This window comes from Ptiloglossa arizonensis, chromosome 1 (assembly GCF_051014685.1).
Source record: "Ptiloglossa arizonensis isolate GNS036 chromosome 1, iyPtiAriz1_principal, whole genome shotgun sequence".
Classification (NCBI taxonomy): Eukaryota; Metazoa; Arthropoda; class Insecta; order Hymenoptera; family Colletidae; genus Ptiloglossa; species Ptiloglossa arizonensis.
Genome location: NC_135048.1, coordinates 22,058,042 through 22,080,004, shown reverse-complemented (window position 1 = coordinate 22,080,004; position 21,963 = coordinate 22,058,042). Strand labels below are relative to the sequence as shown.

Sequence of the window (21,963 nt, the reverse complement as noted above, 5' to 3'; positions counted from 1 at the left end):
ATAGGTACCGGTTGTTGGGGTATTCCGTAGTTTTTAATGACACCTGGTTGCCCTAACTGCGCATGGCTGTAGCCAGTCGGGTAACCGGGTTGTCCAGGCCTGAGACCTCTCTGCGCGGCTTGCTGTTGCTGCAACCTGATCTGTTGTTGGTGTTGTTGCATGGATCTGTACTGATGCTGCAACTGGGCCAACAGCCCTTGTTGTTGCGGCGTCAGGCTGCCATGATTCTGTTGGAGAAACTGTAACATTTGTAGCTGCTGCGACGAGAGGTAAAACGGTGGTGGCCTTTGTTGCGTGCTCGGAGAGATTGGCTCCTCTCCTGGCTGAAACCGGGATTGGACGTTTTAATCGAGGGAAAACGTGCAACCGGAGGACTCTGACGGTGTCCAATGATATATCTACTCGGTGAGTGACTGATCACACCTCACCTTGAATCTTTTCGTGTTGAGATTCTGTCCTTGTCCTTGCGGATAAGGAGGTGGCGGGCCAGATGGCGTAGTGCCGTATTTGTAGCCTGGACCGGTGGATGGTTGTTGCTGCTGTTGCTGCCTGCTAGACATCTCAGCGCTAATGGGCAAGTTCCAAGCCTCTTCTATAGACGGCAATTGCCGCCTCCTTGGTGAAAACAGAAATATTTCGCGTTACAGAGACTGTTAGACATTCGCGCGGGCTTGCTCTTTTGACGATCATACAGAATACGAATTTTGAGCATTTACGTAGACGGTTTTGCGCAGCACGAAGCAACGCGCTTTGTGTTCAATCACTTTTCCCTTATCTCTCCTTGGTAACGATTCGCTCGTGTGGACAACACAAAAATGCCTTACGTGGAATACATTTGCGTGAGGATAATCGTAAACGTTTTCTATATGAGTTCGAGACTGAAAGAACCATAAACAGAAACTTTGAGTTAGAATCTTGTCAAACATCGGGAAGTATTTTTTTTTTTTTTTTTTTTTTTTGTAAATTATTTGTGAAACGGAACGATCATTTCGTACAAACAATTATCAATTTATTCTTCCCAGGTACTTCTTTGCACATCGTTTTTCAATTATTTTCTTACATACGTTATACACGTTACGTACGTTACATTAACGTACTTTCTTTTTTTTTTTTTTACATCTTATTTACTAATTCTCTTCTCCTCTTCTCGTTACGGGCAAGCCTCGTTTTGTGCATGGACGTACTATGCACTTGGTGGTTTTGAAACACATCTTATATTCGACATTGTACGTATTATTTTATTTCGTTAAAAAATTAATTTACTCTTCTGTTCATTGACACGTTACGTATTGGTTCTTGTTACGTTCTATTATATACAATTTTGCGTCCAGTCGTTCAGGTTCTGTCAACAGAATATACAGTCGAGGAGTAACGTTTCTCAATAAAGACGCAAGCTGTGCATTGTTGGTTTTCTTTCAATTAATTACCAAGCTCTTGAATAATTTTCAACCGAATGTACGTAGAACTCGAACAGCTATGTTGTAAACGAGATTGATATTAAAATTGCAAAATGAGTGAATTCGCTCATCGATCGAATAATTGGAGAATATCGGTTTCTGAATAATTTTGAAAAATAAACCACGGTACCAGGGGCACGAAAGGAGCGTTATTGGTTTATTTTGTCCGAGTGTTTTAACTCGATGTCTAATCACGTGAAATGTACGAAGCTCTAAAGATGGTTGGTTATTTTAATGAGTAATAAAATCGCGCAAGTAAAATTAGAAATTCTAGTGGCGGGATCAGCATTAGAAAGGTCGGTTCTGAAGTTTTATGCTCGGATGAGATATTACACAGTGATCTAGGTCAGGCGTCAAAACAAATCAATTCCAATACCGTGGAGCTACTGATTCGACGATGAATAATTTTAACCGGAAGAATAGCTTCGGTGAAGCGTCTTCTCGCTTCCGATGTATACACGTTTAAACGAGATATTGTACAATTGTGATCACTGTTTATTCTATAGATCGGACATTCTAGAACGTGCCTGACAAATGCGTGGAATCTGTGTTAAACGCTATCGAGCGTGTTAACGTATCTATTTCTTTCGTTATAGTCGACGCCCATAGGCGTATGCAATCTCTGGATCGATCGATAAACCGTGGGCGTTGAACGCCTTACGGGCGTTCAACGAGTACACGTACTCAACGCGTGAAAATCTGTTCCGCACGAGGCATTCGCATTTTTCTTAGAAAAAGTTGTCCTCGTTTAAACGGAAATTATAACTTCGCGAAAAACGTTAATTAATGATCCGATGTATTTTTCTTTTGAGATTATTTATATATTTCTAACGGTATACGGACAACTTTCAGTCCTGCCTGTACGTTAATATTTCAATAATTTATCGTAGTAGTGAATTTTACCAATTTTTATCAAATTCCACGTACGAATGAACAAAGGGGAAAACTTTGTACAGAAACCAAAAAATGCATGCTCCAATTGCGAACGAACCAACGAATTGTGAAGAGTTTTTAATTATATAATATTTTGCAAATTAGAATAACGTAGTGCGTTGATGCCTGAGTAACACAAATTAGACACCGTCGAGTCATTTCGTCCTCTATATCTATCTCGGTTATAGATTACAATCGTGTACAATGGAACCTCGATAATTGTAGAAGAGAGGGTCTGGAAATTCCTGCGAGTATCTTGATAACTGATTCAATAAGGAGCTTCGCTTCCATGATAGAATAATTCTCGTTTCTAAGCGATAGATAAATATTCCCTTTGTTGTTTATATTTATAAACATTGACTCGTCGAAACTAAAATTTTTATATTTCTCGTTGCATCTTCGTAAGAGTATTACTAATGGATCGGTGAACTTTTCCCGATGAAAACGAGTCCAAACACGAACTAGTTCGGACTACTTTTAATGATCCAAAATTAAAAATTTTTCGAAAACGACTCGTATAACGTATAATTAAAAATAGTCCGAACAAGGTCGTGTTTGGACTCATTTTCACCGGGAAGATCTCGCCGATTCATTAGTATCGCTCACGCGAAGCTACGACTCAGAGTATACAAAACTTTTATTTTTACTTTTATCGAGGTGTGTCTGTACGGTGCATCTCTGCTGTTTACAATCACTCTCGTCGTTATTTTTACCATCGATTTCACTCCTTGGTTGCTAAGCAATCAGCTCCACAGTATACAAGTTACCACTTATCAACACGAACGTTCATTTATCGAGGTTCTACCGTACGTGTACACTGAGGCTTTCGAAGGTGAATCGAACTTACTTGGTGGCAACGGAAGGCATCGGTGCTTGGCTCAAGTGACTCTGCAGGAAGTTTATCCTCTGTTGTAGAGATGGGTTCATCGGAGTGTTACCGCCGGATTTAGCGCCACCTAGGCCCGCCAGTGAACCCGTGCAATTCGGCGTGTTATTATTACCCCTACACAAGAAAAAGATCACTGTGTCATTAGATGACACCTCAAACTTCGCGGACAGTCGAGTTTTTTCTCTCTCCGTCTTTCTTATCATTTTTTCTACTTTTCTTTCGTTACACTGTTAAAATAGAAGAGTACGTTAAAATTATATTTATTTTAACTGAAAAATGTACATGTCAGTACATAGTATCACAATCGCGACGAGTGTACAATTAATAGAAGTTTACGCAGGATTGTTGAGCCTCATGGAAATTTGTTCAATGCTGACCATCGAAGAATCGTCTTTCAAGAGGAAATACGCACGTTTCATCGCGCTGTGATTGCAAAAAAAAATATATATATATATACACACACACACATATATATATATAATCTCGCACGCGTTTCGGCGGTTACTTTACCTGGATGCGTTGACGTAACAAGCCAGAGCGTCTTTGGGTTGGCTAACGCTTTCGTACAAAATGCCCAGATTAGTCCACGCAGCCGAGTGAGATTTATCTAACTGTACCGCGCATATATAGGCTTGCAGCGCGTCCATAGGCTGATTCTGCTGTTGGTACAGGACGCCTATGCTGCACCACGTGTCAGCATTGCCTTCTGACTTTTCCACGGAATTCCTGGAACAATTGGTCACACCGTTTGTTAGGCTCCATTTTACGTCAGCTTCGGTAATTGAACGCGTTTGAAAATCCACCGATTAACAAACAGCGTGGAAGCGAATTTTATTCGAAACGAAACGAAAAGTTAACCATTTTAAACGGTGTTTCGATCTCTCGCCTTTTGCAACCGTTATTTCGATACATTCGAAACATCGATTCAGTTCAAATAATAAATACTTTAATAAAGTTGAACAAGATTTCATTACGTTATCCAAAATGGTGAAGTTTCCCATCAATTGGGTAACTTTCTTCAATTTTTCCTTACTTCTTTCGATGAAATTTAAATTATATTAAATTTGAATTGTAAGAAACTCGATATTCCATTTGGATGAGTTCTGTCCATCGAATTCCAATCGGTGATTATTATTGCAAGACACCCCGCGCAAGTTAATTGAAAAACGATCGTTTTTCAAGCGTTAACGCCAAGGTATTAAATGCCCGCTTAGGCATTAAAATCGAAGACTTGACAAAACGAGGAAATCGGTTGGTGCCGCCGTCTAAGAGGCTTAAAGTACCCCGGTTGATGCATGAATGCAATAATTTCGAGATTAGCGCTCTTCACGCCGGAACACGTTACCTGTAAGCGATAAATGCATCGTGAACTTTTCCAGAAGCGGCAAGGCAACGGCCCAGCAGGTAAAGGCTTTGGCCGCTCTTCGGTTCCGCCTCGATAGACTTTTGCAGGCAGTGAATAGCGATCGCTTGCTTCTGCTGTCTCGTTATACCCAGCACGGTACAGTCAACAACGTGGTACATCCATCCTGCAACGGAGAAAATATTGTACATATCGTATTTGGAAAGAATTTCGTTCGTGGCCACCGTCGGTGAACATTGCGCACAATGCACTTGCATCGCGTTGCATTGTTCAGCGAACGAGACGATGCATTGATTCGAGCAATTTATCACGGTAACGAAACGTTCTCTATTCAATTTCTCATATTAATTTCTCGTGTGTTAGGAAGCTATTTGAAAATATTTATATAGAGTAGTGGTTAAATATATAAATATATAGAGTGGTAAAATATGTAAATATATAGAGTGGTAAAATATATAAATATATAGAGTAGTGGTTTTTCGAGAATTTTAATTTTCAGTATTTAATAAATAATATTGTATCGAACGTAAGTGAAAAGAATTGAGAAACTTTTTACTGCGATAAAAGACTCGATTTATCAATCGATTGATATAATAAAAAACATTTAGATATTATATAAGTTAGTAGGGATTTGAATAAACAATTTTACGACAACAGAACCCTTGCCTTTCTGGCTATCAGTTTGTATTGTTTATAATGACCAATAAATAAAGAAAACACTTATGCTTTTGAACCTGCAGTGTAAATCGTTGCTTCGATCGATCAAGAACCTGTTTAATTTCAATTCGATACAAAATGCACGTAATCTCGTAACACGTGTTACTGGATCAGATTACAAAACAATAGAAACACGTGAATCTTCGGTTCAGAAACAATCAGAAGTATTATCGGCCAATATCGGCGTGTCTTTATCTCATAGTTTTCGATCATTTTGCGATGATCATTTGTTCGCATAAATTTACCCTTTTCTCTTGAGTATCTTTCACTAATTTTCACTCACTCTCGCGTCTCACCAAAACACATTTTCTAATTATCTTAACCTTGTTTAACCGTACAGAACACAGAAAAACTATTATAAACTCCTGAGATTCAACCACTAAAAATTGTCCAATTATCTAAACATTGTTTAACGCGCACAATATTATTTCAATTTTGTTCCCAAAATAGGAAGTAAACGATTCAATTTTCCGATTCTAATTTCCACTTCGCTCTGAGAGTACTTGAAATTTCTCTAAAAAAAAACTTACTCTCGTTATTAAAACCGCATTTACCAATCAATCAATTCTTCATAAAAACCACGTATTTCGTAACAATTTTCCTTACGTGCAAAAAAAGCAACAGGCACCGACTGCAATTTCGACTAATTTTAATTTTTTCCTCCTTTCGTATTATTAATTAATTTACATTCAACGAATATTCGTAGTTCCTCCCAGTTATTACACCATCCCGGTTACAAGAGCACCAACAGCACGGATTGTAATTTCGATCGATTTTAATTTTTTCCTCCTTCCGTATTATTAATTAATTTACATTCAACGAATTTTCGTAGTTTCTCCACAGTTATTACACCACCCCGTTTACAAGAACACCAACAGCACCGATTGTAATTTCGATCGATTTTAATTTTTTCCTCCTTCCGTATTATTAATTAATTTACATTCAACGAATATTCGTAGTTCCTCCCAGTTATTACACCACCCCGGTTACAAGAGCACCAACAGCACCGATTGTAATTTCGATCGATTTTAATTTTTTCCTCTTTTCGTATTATTAATATATGTACATTCAACGAATTTTCGTAGTTTCTCCACAGTTATTACACCACCCCGGTTACAAGAGTACCAACAGCACCGATTGTAATTTCGATCGATTTTAATTTTGTCCTCCTTCCGTATTATTAATTAATTTACATTCAACGAATATTCGTAGTTCCTCCCAGTTATTACACCACCCCGTTTACAAGATCACCAACAGCAAACGTCGATCGAGAATCGCGAAACGATCAAAAACGCGCGCCAATATCTAATCAACTCCTGCTCCGAACCGGAGACACTCGAAATCATTTCGTTCGTTCCGCTATCGTTCGAAATACGCGACACAGTCTCGTGACACGTGTTACTGGCTAGCCAGATCGTCTCGTTCGATATCTTCCGGTATCTACCTGGCCTGGTCGGGTCACCACTGTCGCAGACCTTCCGAAACGTTTCGGTGTCCCATGTCCGTCTTACCAGGACACGCGTGTTCCTCGTAGCACCACGCCGAGCGGAAATCAATTTTAATTCTCTCCATCCAACGTGAGAGGTGATTCTCTCCCGAAGAAACGCGAGCGCGAAAACGGGAACGCAAACCGGGGCGCGGATTTCGCTTTACGCGCGAAAACTGTGACCAACGTTCACGTGGAACACTACAGGAATGGTGGACGTGTTGCCTCAACACTAGACGAGTACCGAACTGAATAGATTTTCGCAGGTATAGCCTAGGGTAGCCACTTTTACCCCACTCTCCCTTCGAGGCGGTCTCGAATTACAACCCTCTATAAACATAGGCGTAGAAACGGCTGCGGGGCCACTATCTCGGAGACTCGAATTGTGAATGTAATTTTTTTTCTTTCTCTCTCTCTCTGTCTTTCTTTCTCTCTTTATCCTGGAACGAATTGAACATTTATTCGACAATTATACCGATTCTGTCGCGATTCGTCCGGTGGGAATTTTTTAAACGAAGTTCTTATGGCGTTCGTTCTCTAGCCAGGGTCTCTAAGTAGATGCACGGGTGTATGCGTGGTGTACGTGCCATCCTCAAAGGCAGCTGTTAGCTGTAACGGTACACCTTTATTTCCCAGTTCTTTCGTTCATTATTATCTGCCGTGGATAGACCTGCTTCTCCTGCAAAGGTAGAAGATAGACGGTTTAAGCTCGGCCGTGTAAATAGAACCGGGAGGAGCTATTCCGTTGGACAATTATTTGGAACTTTGTTGCGCAAAAAAAAAAAGAAACAGTCGGATAATTCGTAGAACTTTGTTTGAAAAATTTATGCAACAATTTTGTATTGTTAATCGCGACGGGTTACGGGTTTCTGGGTAGATTCGAGAATCGGGAATTGTGAATATTAATGGCGATCGAGGACGATTTTGTGTTTATATACTTGTGTGCAACGAATTGAACGTTGAAATACCCTGTGTATATTCAAATAAATCGAATAATTATCACGAAGACGGTGAATAATCGTATCGAAGGTAATGAAGGTAATTCGATCGAATATTTATGTTTTTAACGTATGGTGTGCGAGAGTTACAAGCACGAGCGATTTTTCGTAGTGCATCGGTGCATCGAATGCAACGATGGAAAAATCAGAGAGATTATTTTCGTCCACGTGGAAAATACAAATTTTGCCTAAACTCGCGAGAAAATAATTCGTACAATTTACTCTTACGCGTAGATATATGTACACTCTTGTAATTGTCGGATTGAAAAATTAATAGACGAGAATAAATTTGTAGCTATATAAAAATTCTCCACAGATTCGTTCGGATGAAAGCAGCCCCTTTTTTTTTCTCTCGAGGATTAAACTTGACCCTGGACAACAATAACGTTTCGCGATATCGATCGATCTTGGAATTGTTTAAACGAGAATTATCACCGGTAAATTTCGTACGCTCGTGGAAACAAAAATCGATGAAATAATCACGCGTTTTTGTTTTCGTTATCCCGTAGAAGTATCGCGCGAACGAATCTTCTCCGGTGTTGTTAATTTTCAACGCTCGAAACTCTTCCCCCCCCCCCCCTCCCTTTCCCCTTTATTTTATTTTACCATTTTGCAATATCACGAACGGACACATTTCCCGAGCTCACGGTGCAATTTTAATCGCGGTAATTTTCGCGTCTCCGCGCCGCTGCACTCTCTAAATTAAACACGTGCCGTGGGAAAACGAGAGTTTTGCAACAAGTTATTACACAATCGTAGAACGCGATACTAAATGCACGGTGATTCTAAATGGAATTAAGTCGGTCGGCTCGTAAACCATCCAGTGAAATTAACGCGTCCACACCATGCTCTAATTGTCATTCGCCATTCATACACGTTAACGGCGCTGTTACGGGGTGAGTCATCCGTTGTTTAAAATAATCGTCTTCCTTCTTCGATAACGTTAAACCAGCCACGGTGGAAAATGATGGTTGCAAACGATAGAGAAGAATATTTTCTTCCCAAGGTCGCACATTGCGCGATTTCAAGGTTATCGATATTTTTCTCAACTTTCAATCGCGATAGAGTTACGATTGAGTTACGATAGAGTTACGATAGAGTTACGATAGAGTTACGATAGAGTTACGATAGAGTTACGATTGAGTTACGATTGAGTTACGATAGAGTTACGATAGAGTTACGATTGAGTTACGATAGAGTTACGATTGAGTTACGATAGAGTTACGATAGAGTTACGATAGAGTTACGATAAAATTACAATAGAGTTACAATAGAGTTACAATAGAGTTACAACAGAGTTACGATTGAGTTATGATAGAGTTACGATTGAGTTATGATAGAGTTACGATAGAGTTACGATAAAATTACAATAGAGTTACAATAGAGTTACAATAGAGTTACAACAGAGTTACGATTGAGTTATGATAGAGTTACGATTGAGTTATGATAGAGTTACAACAGAGTTACGATTCAGTTATGATAGAGTTACGATAGAGTTACAATAGAGTTACAACAGAGTTACGATTGAGTTACGATAGAGTTAGGATAGAGTTACGATAGAGTTACGATAGAGTTACGATAGAGTTACGATAGAGTCACCATTCGTGGGAATATTGGTCTGCAGGGAACGATATCACGAATCGATATAACATGTTTAAATACGTAACAAATGTTTGATATTATCGAAGTCTTTTTAATATGTATTTTTATTATTATTGAGACGTGTGTAGGAAATATATCGAGTACGCGTACACATTGTGTAACGTTCGAGTGCAATACACGATTTTCGAAATCTTAATTCTTGTTTACTTTCATTTCGTGCTTTTTATACCGATGTGAATTAAGATCGGTGGCCCCAATTTTAAGATTGATTAAAATACGTTAGACGGATGGAGTGGGCGGATATATTTGCGAGTAACTGTAGGTGTAAGTTAAATCAAAGTTTATTGAGCGTTTCAACTCGGTTGAAGGCTTCTGTAGAAATGTCATTTATTATTAGATATTACTGACACACATTTGCCAATTTTTTTTTCATATTTGTATTCGGTACTTCCAGAAATATCAATTAAGTTCTTTACACTTTCATTTTTCACTTGTATATATATATATACATTCGATATGATCTCCAGAACTTGATTTTCAATTTAAAAAGAAGAGAAGATTGTTTTATTCGAAATCCAATACGTTACCGTGAAATGTTAAATTAACGCGACATTGAAGGGGATAGAAACGTTTGTTAAATAAATATCAAACGAGTTTTCGGATTTCCTGCAATTGTTCGATTTTATTTATTAATTACAACAATTATTTACTTATCGTTATTATTATTTTCGATTATTTTATTTTATTGCCAGCACTGGATTTACACAATCACACGATCGTAACTTATACGCAAGTACTAGCAGAGCTCGGGCATTGATATCCGTTCTTCGATCGATCTTGATAGAATACTGTGTCTCTGCCTAGTAGGTGGCTTTTATAGACTCGGAGTTTCATCATAGTGTATCGTTATTACCTGATCGATTCTTCTTTCTCGTGTAACAAGCGGCGTAAAAACCAATGAATCGTTGGACAACATTGCTCGTCATCGTTCGTATCCGAAACTGTTCCATTTCGTCCAGACCAGTGAACAATATCTATACCTCAATACTACGTATTACTATATCAATGTTTGTTAACCTTCGAAACTCGGTATATTTTATTTTTCGTGTCGACCTTTGTGTAAAAAATCTTCTTTCTTTTTTTTTCAAGGGGAAATTTTTCTTTCCTTTTTTAAGGGGAAATTTTTCTGTTTTGTTTTTTTAAGGGATGATTTTTCTTTCCTTTTTTAAAGGGAAATTTTTCTTTCCTTTTTTCAAGGCGAGACTTTTGATTTTTAATTTCCACCTACATCAAAGCTAAAATTCGATCTGTTTATTCGGAGAGTTCAAATTTCAATTGCACCCGTTAATTGGGCGATTATTCTCACCACTCGTCGATTTGTACAAGTATCAAGGTACAGTGTCTACTATCGACAAGTTAAGTAAGATCTTTGGACTTAGTTGTCATCCTTTCGTAGTCTTACACCTTTTAAACCGTATCGGATAACATCCACTAGATAGGTTGTAGAGTCTACAGTGTAAGCCTGGACGATGGTTTAATCGCCTGGTTCTCGTCCCGGCCAATCGTTATTCAACGCTCGAGCCACTACCCTCGTGGATCTTATTAACCCATTCAGCTTTCAGGTATTTCGCGCTTTACACGGACGAATTGCTTGTACTCGACGATTTTTAATATTTTACTTTAACATTCGCAAGAAGCGATTTATAACTGTAATAGGTTGTTCGATGAAATTTATCGAACAGTACTGTTCAATGTAGTACTGATTTTTAATATTTTACTTTAATGTTCGCAAGAAGAGATTTGTAACTGTAATAGGTTGTTTAATAAGTTCAATAAGTACTGTTCAATGTAGTACTGTTCAATAAGTTTTATCGAATGACAAAACTTATCGAGCAACCTAGTATTATACTGTTCGATAAGTTTCATTAAACGATAAAACTTATTGAACAACCTAGTATAAACACAAGCTACGACTTAACATTGCCCGAGACTAATAACCGTCTGACTCGCAGTAACGCGTTTCGAGTAAAGAAGTAAAACGAAGGTCGAGTAAAGGAAGGTCGAGACAATAAAAGACAAATCGAAAGAACAAGACAGGGAGGATGGTGGATAGTAAACAGAAGTCATCGATCGACGAAGAAGTTACCGAACGTATTACGCGTAAGGAATCGTTCAACGAGGATTGGAGACATCCAATATGAAGGTTGGCCATTTTTGCAACGTACATACCAGAGAAACATTAATTATTTTATTCTCGACGTTTGTGAAAATAAATTTGAAACAATACTATTCTATATTAACGTACATATTTTTCATTCACATTTCTTAGCATTATTAAGCACTTGATGCTTAAAAATCTATCAATAATTAATCTTTACAGGGATTTATTTATTTACTTCGATAATTAACAGATTGAAAATAAATAAGGTAGGATCAAAGAAGTGTGGGTGAATTATTACGTTACACATCGGGTGTGTTATTAGATAATCGAAAGATGGAATGAAAAAAACCGAAGAAAAAATATCAATTATTTCCATACCCCATTGGCCGAGGAAACAATACGATCGATCGGATTTATGTAATATTCGTTTCACCCTACCTGTTGCAGCACGCCGGTCGCCAACCGTTTACTCTCGATAAATAATTTTCTAAATTATAAAATCGATGAATTTTGTTTTGGGTTCTCGGAGCAATACGCATAATAATTTCGTTTCAAATTACACAACGAACCGAACAGGACCGCAGAATAAAAATCTGTGTGTGTTTTTACCATTTAATTCGATGAATATCGGAGAGCAAAATAAATTGAAACACTGTATTATTCGTACGATATTCCAACCGTTTGTCCTTTACCAATGATTCTCTAAATTATAAATATTTTATATAAAATCGTATGTATATTTTTTTTCCCGTATTTTCGCGTTGTACTCGACCCTCCTTGCGATACGCGTAACAATTTCATTTCGAGTTACATTATTATAGTTAATTTTTTAAGAAATTTTATTTTAAGAATTATAGTTTTCTTCATCGCGGAAGAGTCTTCGAGCGCAAAGGGTCGATGTAAAAATATACGAAATATTGCGCTAAGAAAGTTACATATCAAATTATTCGTGATTCTTTTTTTAAAAAATTTCATCGAGCGCAAAGGGTTGATGTAAAAATATACGAAATATTGCGCTAAGAAAGTTACATACCAAATTATTTGTAATTCTTTTCTTAAGAAATTTTATCGATTAGTTTCCTTCGTCGCGGAAGAATCTTGCGCAAAGGCTTTTAATAAATAAAATAACATCACATAGCGTGTTCGATGTTCTAAATTACCGGGGCCCGTTAATCGACGCGGAATTTCCATGTTTACCGTCCCCGAAGCGTGCGAGTGCACCGATCGCGTTAACTCTCGCCGAAACGAAGCCTGGGCGTATCGAGTTTCCAGCGAGCCAGGAAATATTCGGGCGAAAAGAAGAGTACGTAGGAGTGGGGGGCGTCAGGTGGGCGGTGGTGGGGGTAGTCAGGGGGCCCGTGTATCGGCGGCCAAAGGCCTCGCCGGACCGAGCGACGGAAAAGTGGACGAGCGCATCTTGGCGGGATAAAATTTCATTACACGGCCGGTATGCGGTTCGGGTCGCGAAATTACGCGACGATGTCGCTGGAACACACACCGAATCGACGTCTTCGAATAATTTAAACGCCGTTGGTGGACTCGATCCACGGCCGCGATTCGCCCGTTTAATTTCGCGCGACGTTCGTTCGTTCGTTCGTTCGCTCGCCCGGGGAAGCGAAACCCGGAACGATACGCGAAACCTCGACGAAAGTTGGAATTCCAGGGATTTTCGGCACTTTCTCCCGCACGGCGAACCCGCTCGATAATTCACGCGGGAATTCGCCGTTACGGAAGTGCGGTTTGGCGATGCTGGACGTTTACAGTGAAGCCGACGATTTTACCGAAAGGCTGGCAGGCCATCGCAAGACCGTTTCTGTCGACGGAGGGGAAGGAGGGGGCGTGCATTTTACGGCGGTGTACGGTGCATTTGGAGAATGCATCGGGCCGTAGCGGTTGTGCAAATGTTTCCTGACGGACATTTTTAGCATTGTTTTTGGAACAAAACATTATTATTATTATTATTATTATTATTATTATTATTATTATTATTATTATTATTATTATTATTATTATTATTATTATTATTATTATTATTATTATCAATTTGATTATTACCATCTTTTTTTTTGTTATTATTATTATCAATTTGATTATTACCATCTTTTTTTTTGTTATTATTATTATCAATTTGATTATTACCATCTTTTTTTTTGTTATTATTATTATCAATTTTGTTATTACCATCATTTTTATTATTATTATTATTATTATTATCAATTTGATTATTATCATCATTTTTATTATTATAATCATTATCATTATTATTATTATATAGAATTTATCATTCTTATAGTATAATAAGATTTATTATCGTTCCACCGAGTGTGTCAATAAATAGAGCTCGGGCAGCTGTCGCCAAGACGACTAACGAGCTGTTCGGCAGTAGCTCTCGAGATTTCAAAGAGATACGATATTTTACTCTTTGCTCGCTAATTTATATATCCGATAACGTCGCGCCGTGGCCGGGGTAATGCGCGTCGTGCGGTTACAATACGTCTTTTTGTACGAGACTTGTATATAGTACGAAACGAAGCATCGAGGGAAAAAATAATGCACCGAGGTAAAGATAAATATACATTTACGGTAAAAATCCGAGATGCATTACCACCGTATTATTCTTCTAATCGTAACAATATTCTAACGCGAGACTGCAATAATAATTCTCGTGATGCTTCCGTACAGGGTGTGCGTTTTACCTTGATCGACCGTCCGCGTAAAATATTCTCAAAAAGATTATTTGTCACGGTGTGAGTTGGAAAAATGATTTGCAACCGTACGAGGTCCCCCTCCCGTCCAGCAATTTTTCGTTAACAATACACTTCCAATATCTTCGGTTCGTCGCGAGACGTTCCACCGTGTCGCGATAAAAACGGACACGCCCTCCGTGTTATTTTTTCCCTCGGTATTTCGTATTGCGTGCAACTCCGCCGCGACGAAAAAAACCGCGCTATTATCAGTCTCGTATTGTTGCCTCAAGTTTCGAACACAATGCGAAACGACGTATCGAGAAGAAGAAGAAGCAAAAAAAAAGAAATAATAACACGCAAAAGTAAAGATAACTACACGGTGCAAAGGCGGGGGTACGGGGCTATTCTCGACCTAACCTCGAAACAGATACTCGAACCAGCCCGGGTGAAAACACGAAACAAAATACAAGCGTGATAAAATACATTTCGGAGATACCGGTGCGTAATTCGCGCATTTATTTACGCACTTATCCAAATTAACGCGAGCAATTTCGTTGACGCGCGTTTAATTGCTCCGTATTGTTCCACCTTATCCGTAACACGGTGGTACGAGTGGGCGGGACCGGTGTCCCTGCCCTCCCATTGGCGGAGGCGCCGCTACGTCGATCTCGTTCGACCAATCCCGGAAGTCTCGCGTCTTCCGTGCGTCTGGTCGCCGCTCGACGCGTATTTTGGGACACCCTATATAAGTACCCTGTTACGGGTCCCAAACGGTACAAGACTCCTCTTTACAACCTGTTTACGGCTTCTCGCGTGTCGGCACCGCGACCGGTTCGACAGTCTCGGCTTTTCTTTTCGTTCGTTTTTTTGCCAGCCCCTCACCCCCTCCCCCCCTCGTTCGTGTACTTCATAAGTTAGCTCTGTCATGGATTACCGTGCAACCTTGCACTCCTCGAGGGGACACCCGCTCGTCGAATTTTGTCCCGAGGGATAATCGTCGAGCGTAAACGCAACGGAACGAGAGGACATCGGGTCTCGCTCGATTTCCACGAACGCGTGCGATTTTATTGTCGCTCGTGAGATTATTATGCCGGGTGTAATTACGTTGTAAACATCGCTGCCCGGTTCTCGGGGCATTGTGCCGAGTTTTACGGCTGTTTACCTTCCGGCCAGCGTTTTTGAGCGTCGTTCTCGTTGATACGAAACGCTTCGAGGAGGGAACCGTTATCGTGGGAACGCGAGAATCAGCGTACAGGTCATTTTTCTTTCGCGTTCATTTCTTTTTCTTTTCTTTTTGTTTCTCTTTTTTTTTTTTCTTTTCTTTTCTTTTCTAGATTTTAGCACCGCGGGCTGGAAAGGTCGGAGGATTAGGGGGACAGGACAGGTTGACGCGTTAAGAGTAATATATGTTATAAATCAACAGAAACGCGAAAGTAGAATATTTGCTCGGTATAAGTTCTTGTTATTTCATTTATACGATAACGAGAGGGTAAACACAGAGGTCATTTTTTTTAGAAACGATCCTCGTCGCGATCTTTGAGACGTTATTGCTTTCGACGATTGTTTTTGGATACGGTATATCGGAGTGCACGATTTCGGGCGAACGGGACGAGGTGCGAGAAAAATTCAAAAAATTCTAGAAACTGCGATATTTTCTCCAGGGATTCATATTCGAACGATTTAATTTTTATGAAAATTGTCCAAATGGCAGATACTTGTACTCGAGAAGTCAAATTTGAGAGAAAAATGTGTGTTTTTTGTTTATATTTTTTGGAATAATTGATGTTTAAAAAGATGCTATATCATTCCTCGATAAATGTTACGGTAAAGGTATCTGCGAAATTTCAAAGTGATCGGTTAGCTAAATTTCGAGATATCTTGCACACCCTTTCTGAAAATATAGTTTCGAGAAAAAAGTGTATTTAGAACACGAGCATATGTAAATAAATACACTATGAGCCACGTAGAATAATTTAAATAAAATAATTTTCCGAGTTCTTTTTCTTTTAAAGAAATTCTAATTCAATCGACAAATTTTCGGGTGTCGGACCCTATAGTATAAGTATTACAAAGGTAGGTACTTTAAAGACCTATATTTTCTAGACAATTACATTTTACAACGTGTTTCTAACGTAAGTAATAATATTATTTACATTATTACTTTTAAAAGTACGTAAAAAGAAATTTTGTTCGGTACGTTTACGTTCGTTTATTTTTTATAAATGCGAAAGTAACAATAAACGCGTACCTCTTAACGGCGTAATCTATTTTCATCATTTTCGCAAAAGTCAATAATGTTTAAAAAACCGTTTCGAGTCCATAAACGTCAACAGACTCGGTACGATTACGTTCTTTAATTTTTTATAAATTTGAAAGTAACAATAAACGCGTACCTTTTACACACAATACCAGTTAACAGTGACGTGGCCTATTTCTAAAAGTTAATCGCGTTTAAAGAAACGTTTCAAGTCAATAAGTGACAACAGACCGTACGATTACGTTTGTTTATTTTTTATAAATACGAAAGTAACAATAAACGCGTACTTTTTAAACACAACACCAGTTAACAGTGACGTAACCCATTTCCAAAAATTAATCGCGTTTCAAAGAACCGTTTCGAGTCCATAAGCGCCAACAGACTCGGTACGATTGATTTTTTACTTAATTTTGTATAAATGCGAAAGTAACAATAAACGCGTACTTTTTAAACACAGGACCAGTTAACAGTGACGTAACCTATTTCTAAAAGTTAACCGCGCTTTAAAGAACCGTTGCGAGTCCGTAAACGCCAATAGTAAGGTTCGTCTGCCGGGGAAAGTAAGAGTTCTTCGGTCGACGATGAATCGATCGAGGATTCTCGTTGTTTTCCTCGTGGTAGGTTCTCCTGAGCCCCTTTGCAGTTTTCATACCGGCAGAACCTTCGCTGGCGAGGGTTTTTGTGGACGTGCAAGTGGGTCAGCGCGTCGTGCCGCTTGACCTGTATAATCTTTCGGTTCTACCTGCCGTGTCACGTAGTAGTACTACCTCATTAAACCGATGTCGAGTACGCTCGCAACACATATTTCACTCGCAGTTATCAGAGCCCTCGGTGGTCCCGATGCATCGACACCTCGAATACTCCGTCTTCTAAATCGTACACGGTTCGGTAATTTATACGAAACGTCAAACGGATAAGGAGTGTCTACTCGTTCGTTCTCTTTAAAAATGAAAAACGACGCCGTCGGGAACGAACGCAACGATTATTTCAAGCGTGTCAGACGTCGTTAGCCAATGGCTGACGTTAGTTTTAACGCCTACGATTTAACTTTCGATAACGTGTATCGTAATCAACGGTAAGCTGTATCGTAATCAACAGCGAGTTGTATCGTAATTAACAGCAAGGTTACAACTCTCCCTGTCCTCGTGTACGTTCAATTTGCTTTTCAAAAGACGTTACGTAAACGTTTCTTCCTGACATTTTCAAACAAATTTGAACGTACAATGTGCGAACGTACAACGTACACTCGTGGTTACGTTTGATCCAATTGATGTTAGCTTTAACTACCTTACCATTTCAGTTTCGATAACGTGTGTCATAATCGACAGCAAGGTCGCAACTTTCCCTGTCCTCGCGAAGCTAGAAAATTTTCTTCTCGAAGACATTACACGAGGGTTTCTTTTTAACATTTTTAAGAAAATTTGAACGTACAATGTGTACAAGACTCGTGGTTATTACGTTTGGCCCAATTGATGTTCCAACCGTTCGACTTGCGACTTAAGTTTTCGATAACTGTCAAAGGGTGACGAATAACGTTTAAAAGAGAAAAAAATCGCCACGCGTAATCCGTGTGCACAGTGCTAAACGATTGGACAGTAACAAGCCTCGATTATGATTCCATTACTGGAACCGACAATCTTCGCCGGCTTAATTACCGCTTTAATGCGACCCGCAGCGAGTTAATAACGCGGCGACGAAAGATACGGGCGGTGCACCGTGCACACGTGGAGTTGCAGCGGTGCATTCTATGCTTAGTGCGCTTCCCGGTGCACGAGCGCCGGTTCGAGATATCGGTTTGTGCCATCTGTCAGCCACGAGACGCAGAAATAATGTTGCGTGTACCGAGGGGTAATAACGAGGAGACAACTCGCAACATTCGGTTCGTGTATATCTTGTCGATAGTTTATGCACTCGTACAGTTAGAGTGCGTGTATCGTTCGATGGCACGCGGAAGGAATGCGAGTCCGATTGCAGGTCAGCTAACTATTTCTAGCTATTTATTGGGTTGTTCGGAAAGTCACTTTATTTTCTAAAATGGAGAACGTATCATTTAATCAAATGTTTATACGCTCTGAAAAAATTGTGTTTCATTTTCACCAAGGAAAAACGAAATGACTTTCCGAACGATCTAGTAGTTAGTATATTTTTATAGTGTATTTATACATGATAGAAAAAAAGAGAGCTTTGAGGGATAGTCATCGAGAGGGACAATTAATTTTCTTACACGCGCAAAGTGACGGGTTAGGTCTGGGTTAGGTCCGAATAATTTCAATTATCCGGGGGGAAATCGTGTCAGTTATCCGAGCATTCTTCGAAAGTTTCTACAATCTCGAAGATCACGATTCTGGACAATTTCTCTATACCTTCCTAATTCGACTCTTACCTCGAAAAAGAATTTCTAATTGCCCAATATACAAAGTAACCCTCGATAAAAGTCACATTAAAAAATTTAATTAAACAGTATCCAACCTAGTAAGTCCAAACTAGTAGAATCATAAAATCGTTCTCTTGTCGACGAAAAATCGTGTTAATTTTCTTTTGCGAACGAAACCACCGTGTACACACATATATATTCGTTCTCGTCGATGCGAAATATAAAAAAAAAAGCAGTGTGCGAAACAGAAAAGGAAAAAATCGGTGAATGAAAGTGCAAAGACAAAGAGACAAAAGACAATTCCCACAATCGGGTCTCCTTATCGAATCTCGTCTCCCCACTTCTTCTCCTTTGCTTCTCTCTCTCTCTCTTACCCTTTCTCTCTCTCTCTCTTTCTCTTTCTCTCTCCCTCTCTCTCCCTCTTTTCTTCTCTCGTTCGAGCACGCACACTCTCCCCGTCTCCTCCCACCGATCTCATCCCTGGCCCGCCCCGGCCCGGAATAAATCAATACACGTGTCTGCTACTTGGTTGTACACTCGGCTCGAGCCTTAAGCCCAAATCCGAGGAGCCGAAACCGCGCAACAAACGCGGGCTTTCCGCGCGGTTGAAACGGTGGATCTCGCGCGCGTACAAGAGGGCCGGGTTTAATTAACCCAGCGGTCGGGAGGCGGCACTTCTGTGCCCGGGAGCACCGCCAGGACGTTATCGTTGGAAAATAAAAGCTCCGGTTCCGATTGGGCTCGCGATTGTTCAATTACGGTCGAAACTGGCGAGCACGGCTCCCGGCGCGCCTCCATCGGGGTGGTTTTTAATAACGCCGTCGCGAGGCGGTGGTCGACCTTCGATTCCCCATGGATTACATAATTTACATTGTACAACGGCAACGTCCTTCGGGTTCTTACTCGATCGAAATAGCTTGGTAACAGCCCGAGGGGCAGGTAAGCGAAATTTGATCGCTTTGCATACATTGCTCGCTCGACGAGAGTGACGAATAGCGAGAGTGTAATTGACTATGGTATCGATTGACGATAGACGAGGGCGATCCTAACGTATTTTTCACAGAATTAATCTTTTATTTTCGGCAATGATTCGTGACGAAATACGGGGGATAATTTTTAATCGAATTTTGTACGTATGCTGAGGGATAAATTTTATTTTAAATTGGAGAGAAATTATATTATAGAAAGGTTTTGATATCGTGCGTTGGTTGAAGAGAGTATAAGTGATTATTTTCTGGATTATTGGGGAGAATTGTAACGTATTTTTGCGAGAATGAATTTTGTATTTTTATGCGATGATTCGTGACGAAATACGGGGGATAATTTGTAATCGAATTTTGAGCGTATGCTTGGGAGATAAATTTTATTTCAAATTGGAGAGAAATTATATTATAGAAAGGTTTTGATATCGTGCGTTGGTTAAAGAGAGTATAAGTGATTATTTTCTGGATTATTGGGGAGAATTGTAACGTATTTTTGCGAGAATGAATTTTTTATTTTTATGCGATGATTCGTGACGAAATACGGGGGATAATTTGTAATCGAATTTTGTACGTATGCTGAGGGATAAATTTTATTTCAAATTGGAGAGAAATTATATTATAGAAAGGTTTTGAAATCGTACGTTGGTTGAAGAGAGTATAAGTGATTATTTTCTGGATTATTGGGGAGAATTGTAACATATTTGTACAAGAATGAATTTTCGATCTCGAGCGATAATTTATAATCTAATTTTGAGTGTACGTTGAGGGTAGTTTGGAATCAAATTTCGAGACGTATTTTGGGGGATAAATTTTATTTCAAATTGGGAAGAAACTATAAAAAGTGTTTGAAAGAAAATATTGGTCGACGAAACTTAGAATTGACTATACCCACGATATAGTGGTGTAGTATAGAATTCAGTATACCCATAATTGAGAAGAAATGTAAGGTATTTTCGACAGAACAAATTTTCCATCTCAAACGATAATTTGTAACAAAATCTTCAAATTAGAAATAAATTGCAAAAAGTGTTTGAAAGATATTCATATACTCAACAGAGCTATAATCTTTTCTTTCTAGTCAAATGTAAAGGAAATATGTAGGTGGAAATACGAATTTTTCAATTGTTACATTGATTCATAGATATAAAAAAAAAGATTCAATTTGTGTTCATGTTTCTGCATTTTTTCTAAAGGGCAATTTTACCCCTGTGTTATCACATCGATGAAAAATGATTGTGTTACACGTAATGATTTTATACTTTCCACTTGTGCACGTTTAAAAATTTTCGAATTTTTTAACTTCGTTCTCGAATTTTTTGATAGATGTACGAAATCAAATGTATCGTTCAGTGAACGACGATTGTCGTATCGATCGCGTTATTCGAGTCGGTGGATTTTTCTTTCTTTTTTTTTTTTCAGCCCGGGGTTCGAAAATGGTTTCGGTCGACGGTTATCTTTGGGATAATTTGCTTTCGACTTACCTAACTGACGACAAATGTCGGCCTTCAAATGAGAGGGCAGAGCTTTCTCTTTAAGCAACGCCTCGTAATTCTCCTTGGCCAGGCGATATTTCCCTTGAACTTCGTACAGGTGGGCTATGTGAAACTTTACTGAAACACGCAAAAGGAATTCGTACTTCAGCGTGAATCGCAAGAGACGCGGAAATCGTATTACAGTAAATCGACCGGGATTACGATAAACGAATAAAAAAATACGAACATATTTAAACGAGTAACGCGCAATTACAATTATCACAAACTTCAATTTACGAAATATAAAATATTTACATTTAACGGTTTTACTGTGGCTTGATCAATTTTCGAATAATCCTCGAATAATTTTATTTTTGAATGTACGAGTGTTTCGTTCAACGCGACGCAAAGAATACTTGAAAATAATCATTCGTAATTGTTACTTTTTGTGTTTTTAATTGCTTCTATATTTAAGTTGATCGAAACGCGTTATTTTTCATCGGATGGTTTCGCGGTCGATGCAAAGGTAAATTCGAAGCGTTTGAATGAAACGACCTTGAGATGACCTTGAACCTCAATATTAA

General features: G+C 39.1%; 1 protein-coding gene and 1 long non-coding RNA gene across 9 annotated transcripts in view; one reads left to right on the top strand and one right to left on the bottom strand.

The window, feature by feature from the left end:
- The window catches only part of Utx (Utx histone demethylase), a 146,427-nt gene that overhangs the window by 3,179 nt on the left and 121,285 nt on the right, over positions 1–21,963 (bottom strand). For 5 of the 8 annotated variants that reach the window (XM_076308822.1, XM_076308833.1, XM_076308832.1 and 2 more), the window contains 7 exons: positions 21,389–21,517; positions 4,625–4,808; positions 3,790–4,005; positions 3,616–3,702; positions 3,238–3,393; positions 429–615; positions 9–323 (listed from right to left, as the gene is read on the bottom strand). In XM_076308822.1, coding sequence (XP_076164937.1) covers positions 9–323; positions 429–615; positions 3,238–3,393; positions 3,616–3,702; positions 3,790–4,005; positions 4,625–4,808; positions 21,389–21,517 — 1,274 coding nt within the window. Of the gene's footprint in view, positions 1–8; positions 324–428; positions 616–3,237; positions 3,394–3,615; positions 3,703–3,789; positions 4,006–4,624; positions 4,809–6,803; positions 7,453–21,388; positions 21,518–21,963 lie in introns of those variants that run through there. The other 3 variants (XM_076308842.1, XM_076308850.1, XM_076308873.1) reach the window with 2 other exon arrangements.
- The window catches only part of LOC143145543 (uncharacterized), a 39,629-nt gene that overhangs the window by 6,576 nt on the left and 11,090 nt on the right, over positions 1–21,963 (top strand). The window lies entirely within an intron of this gene.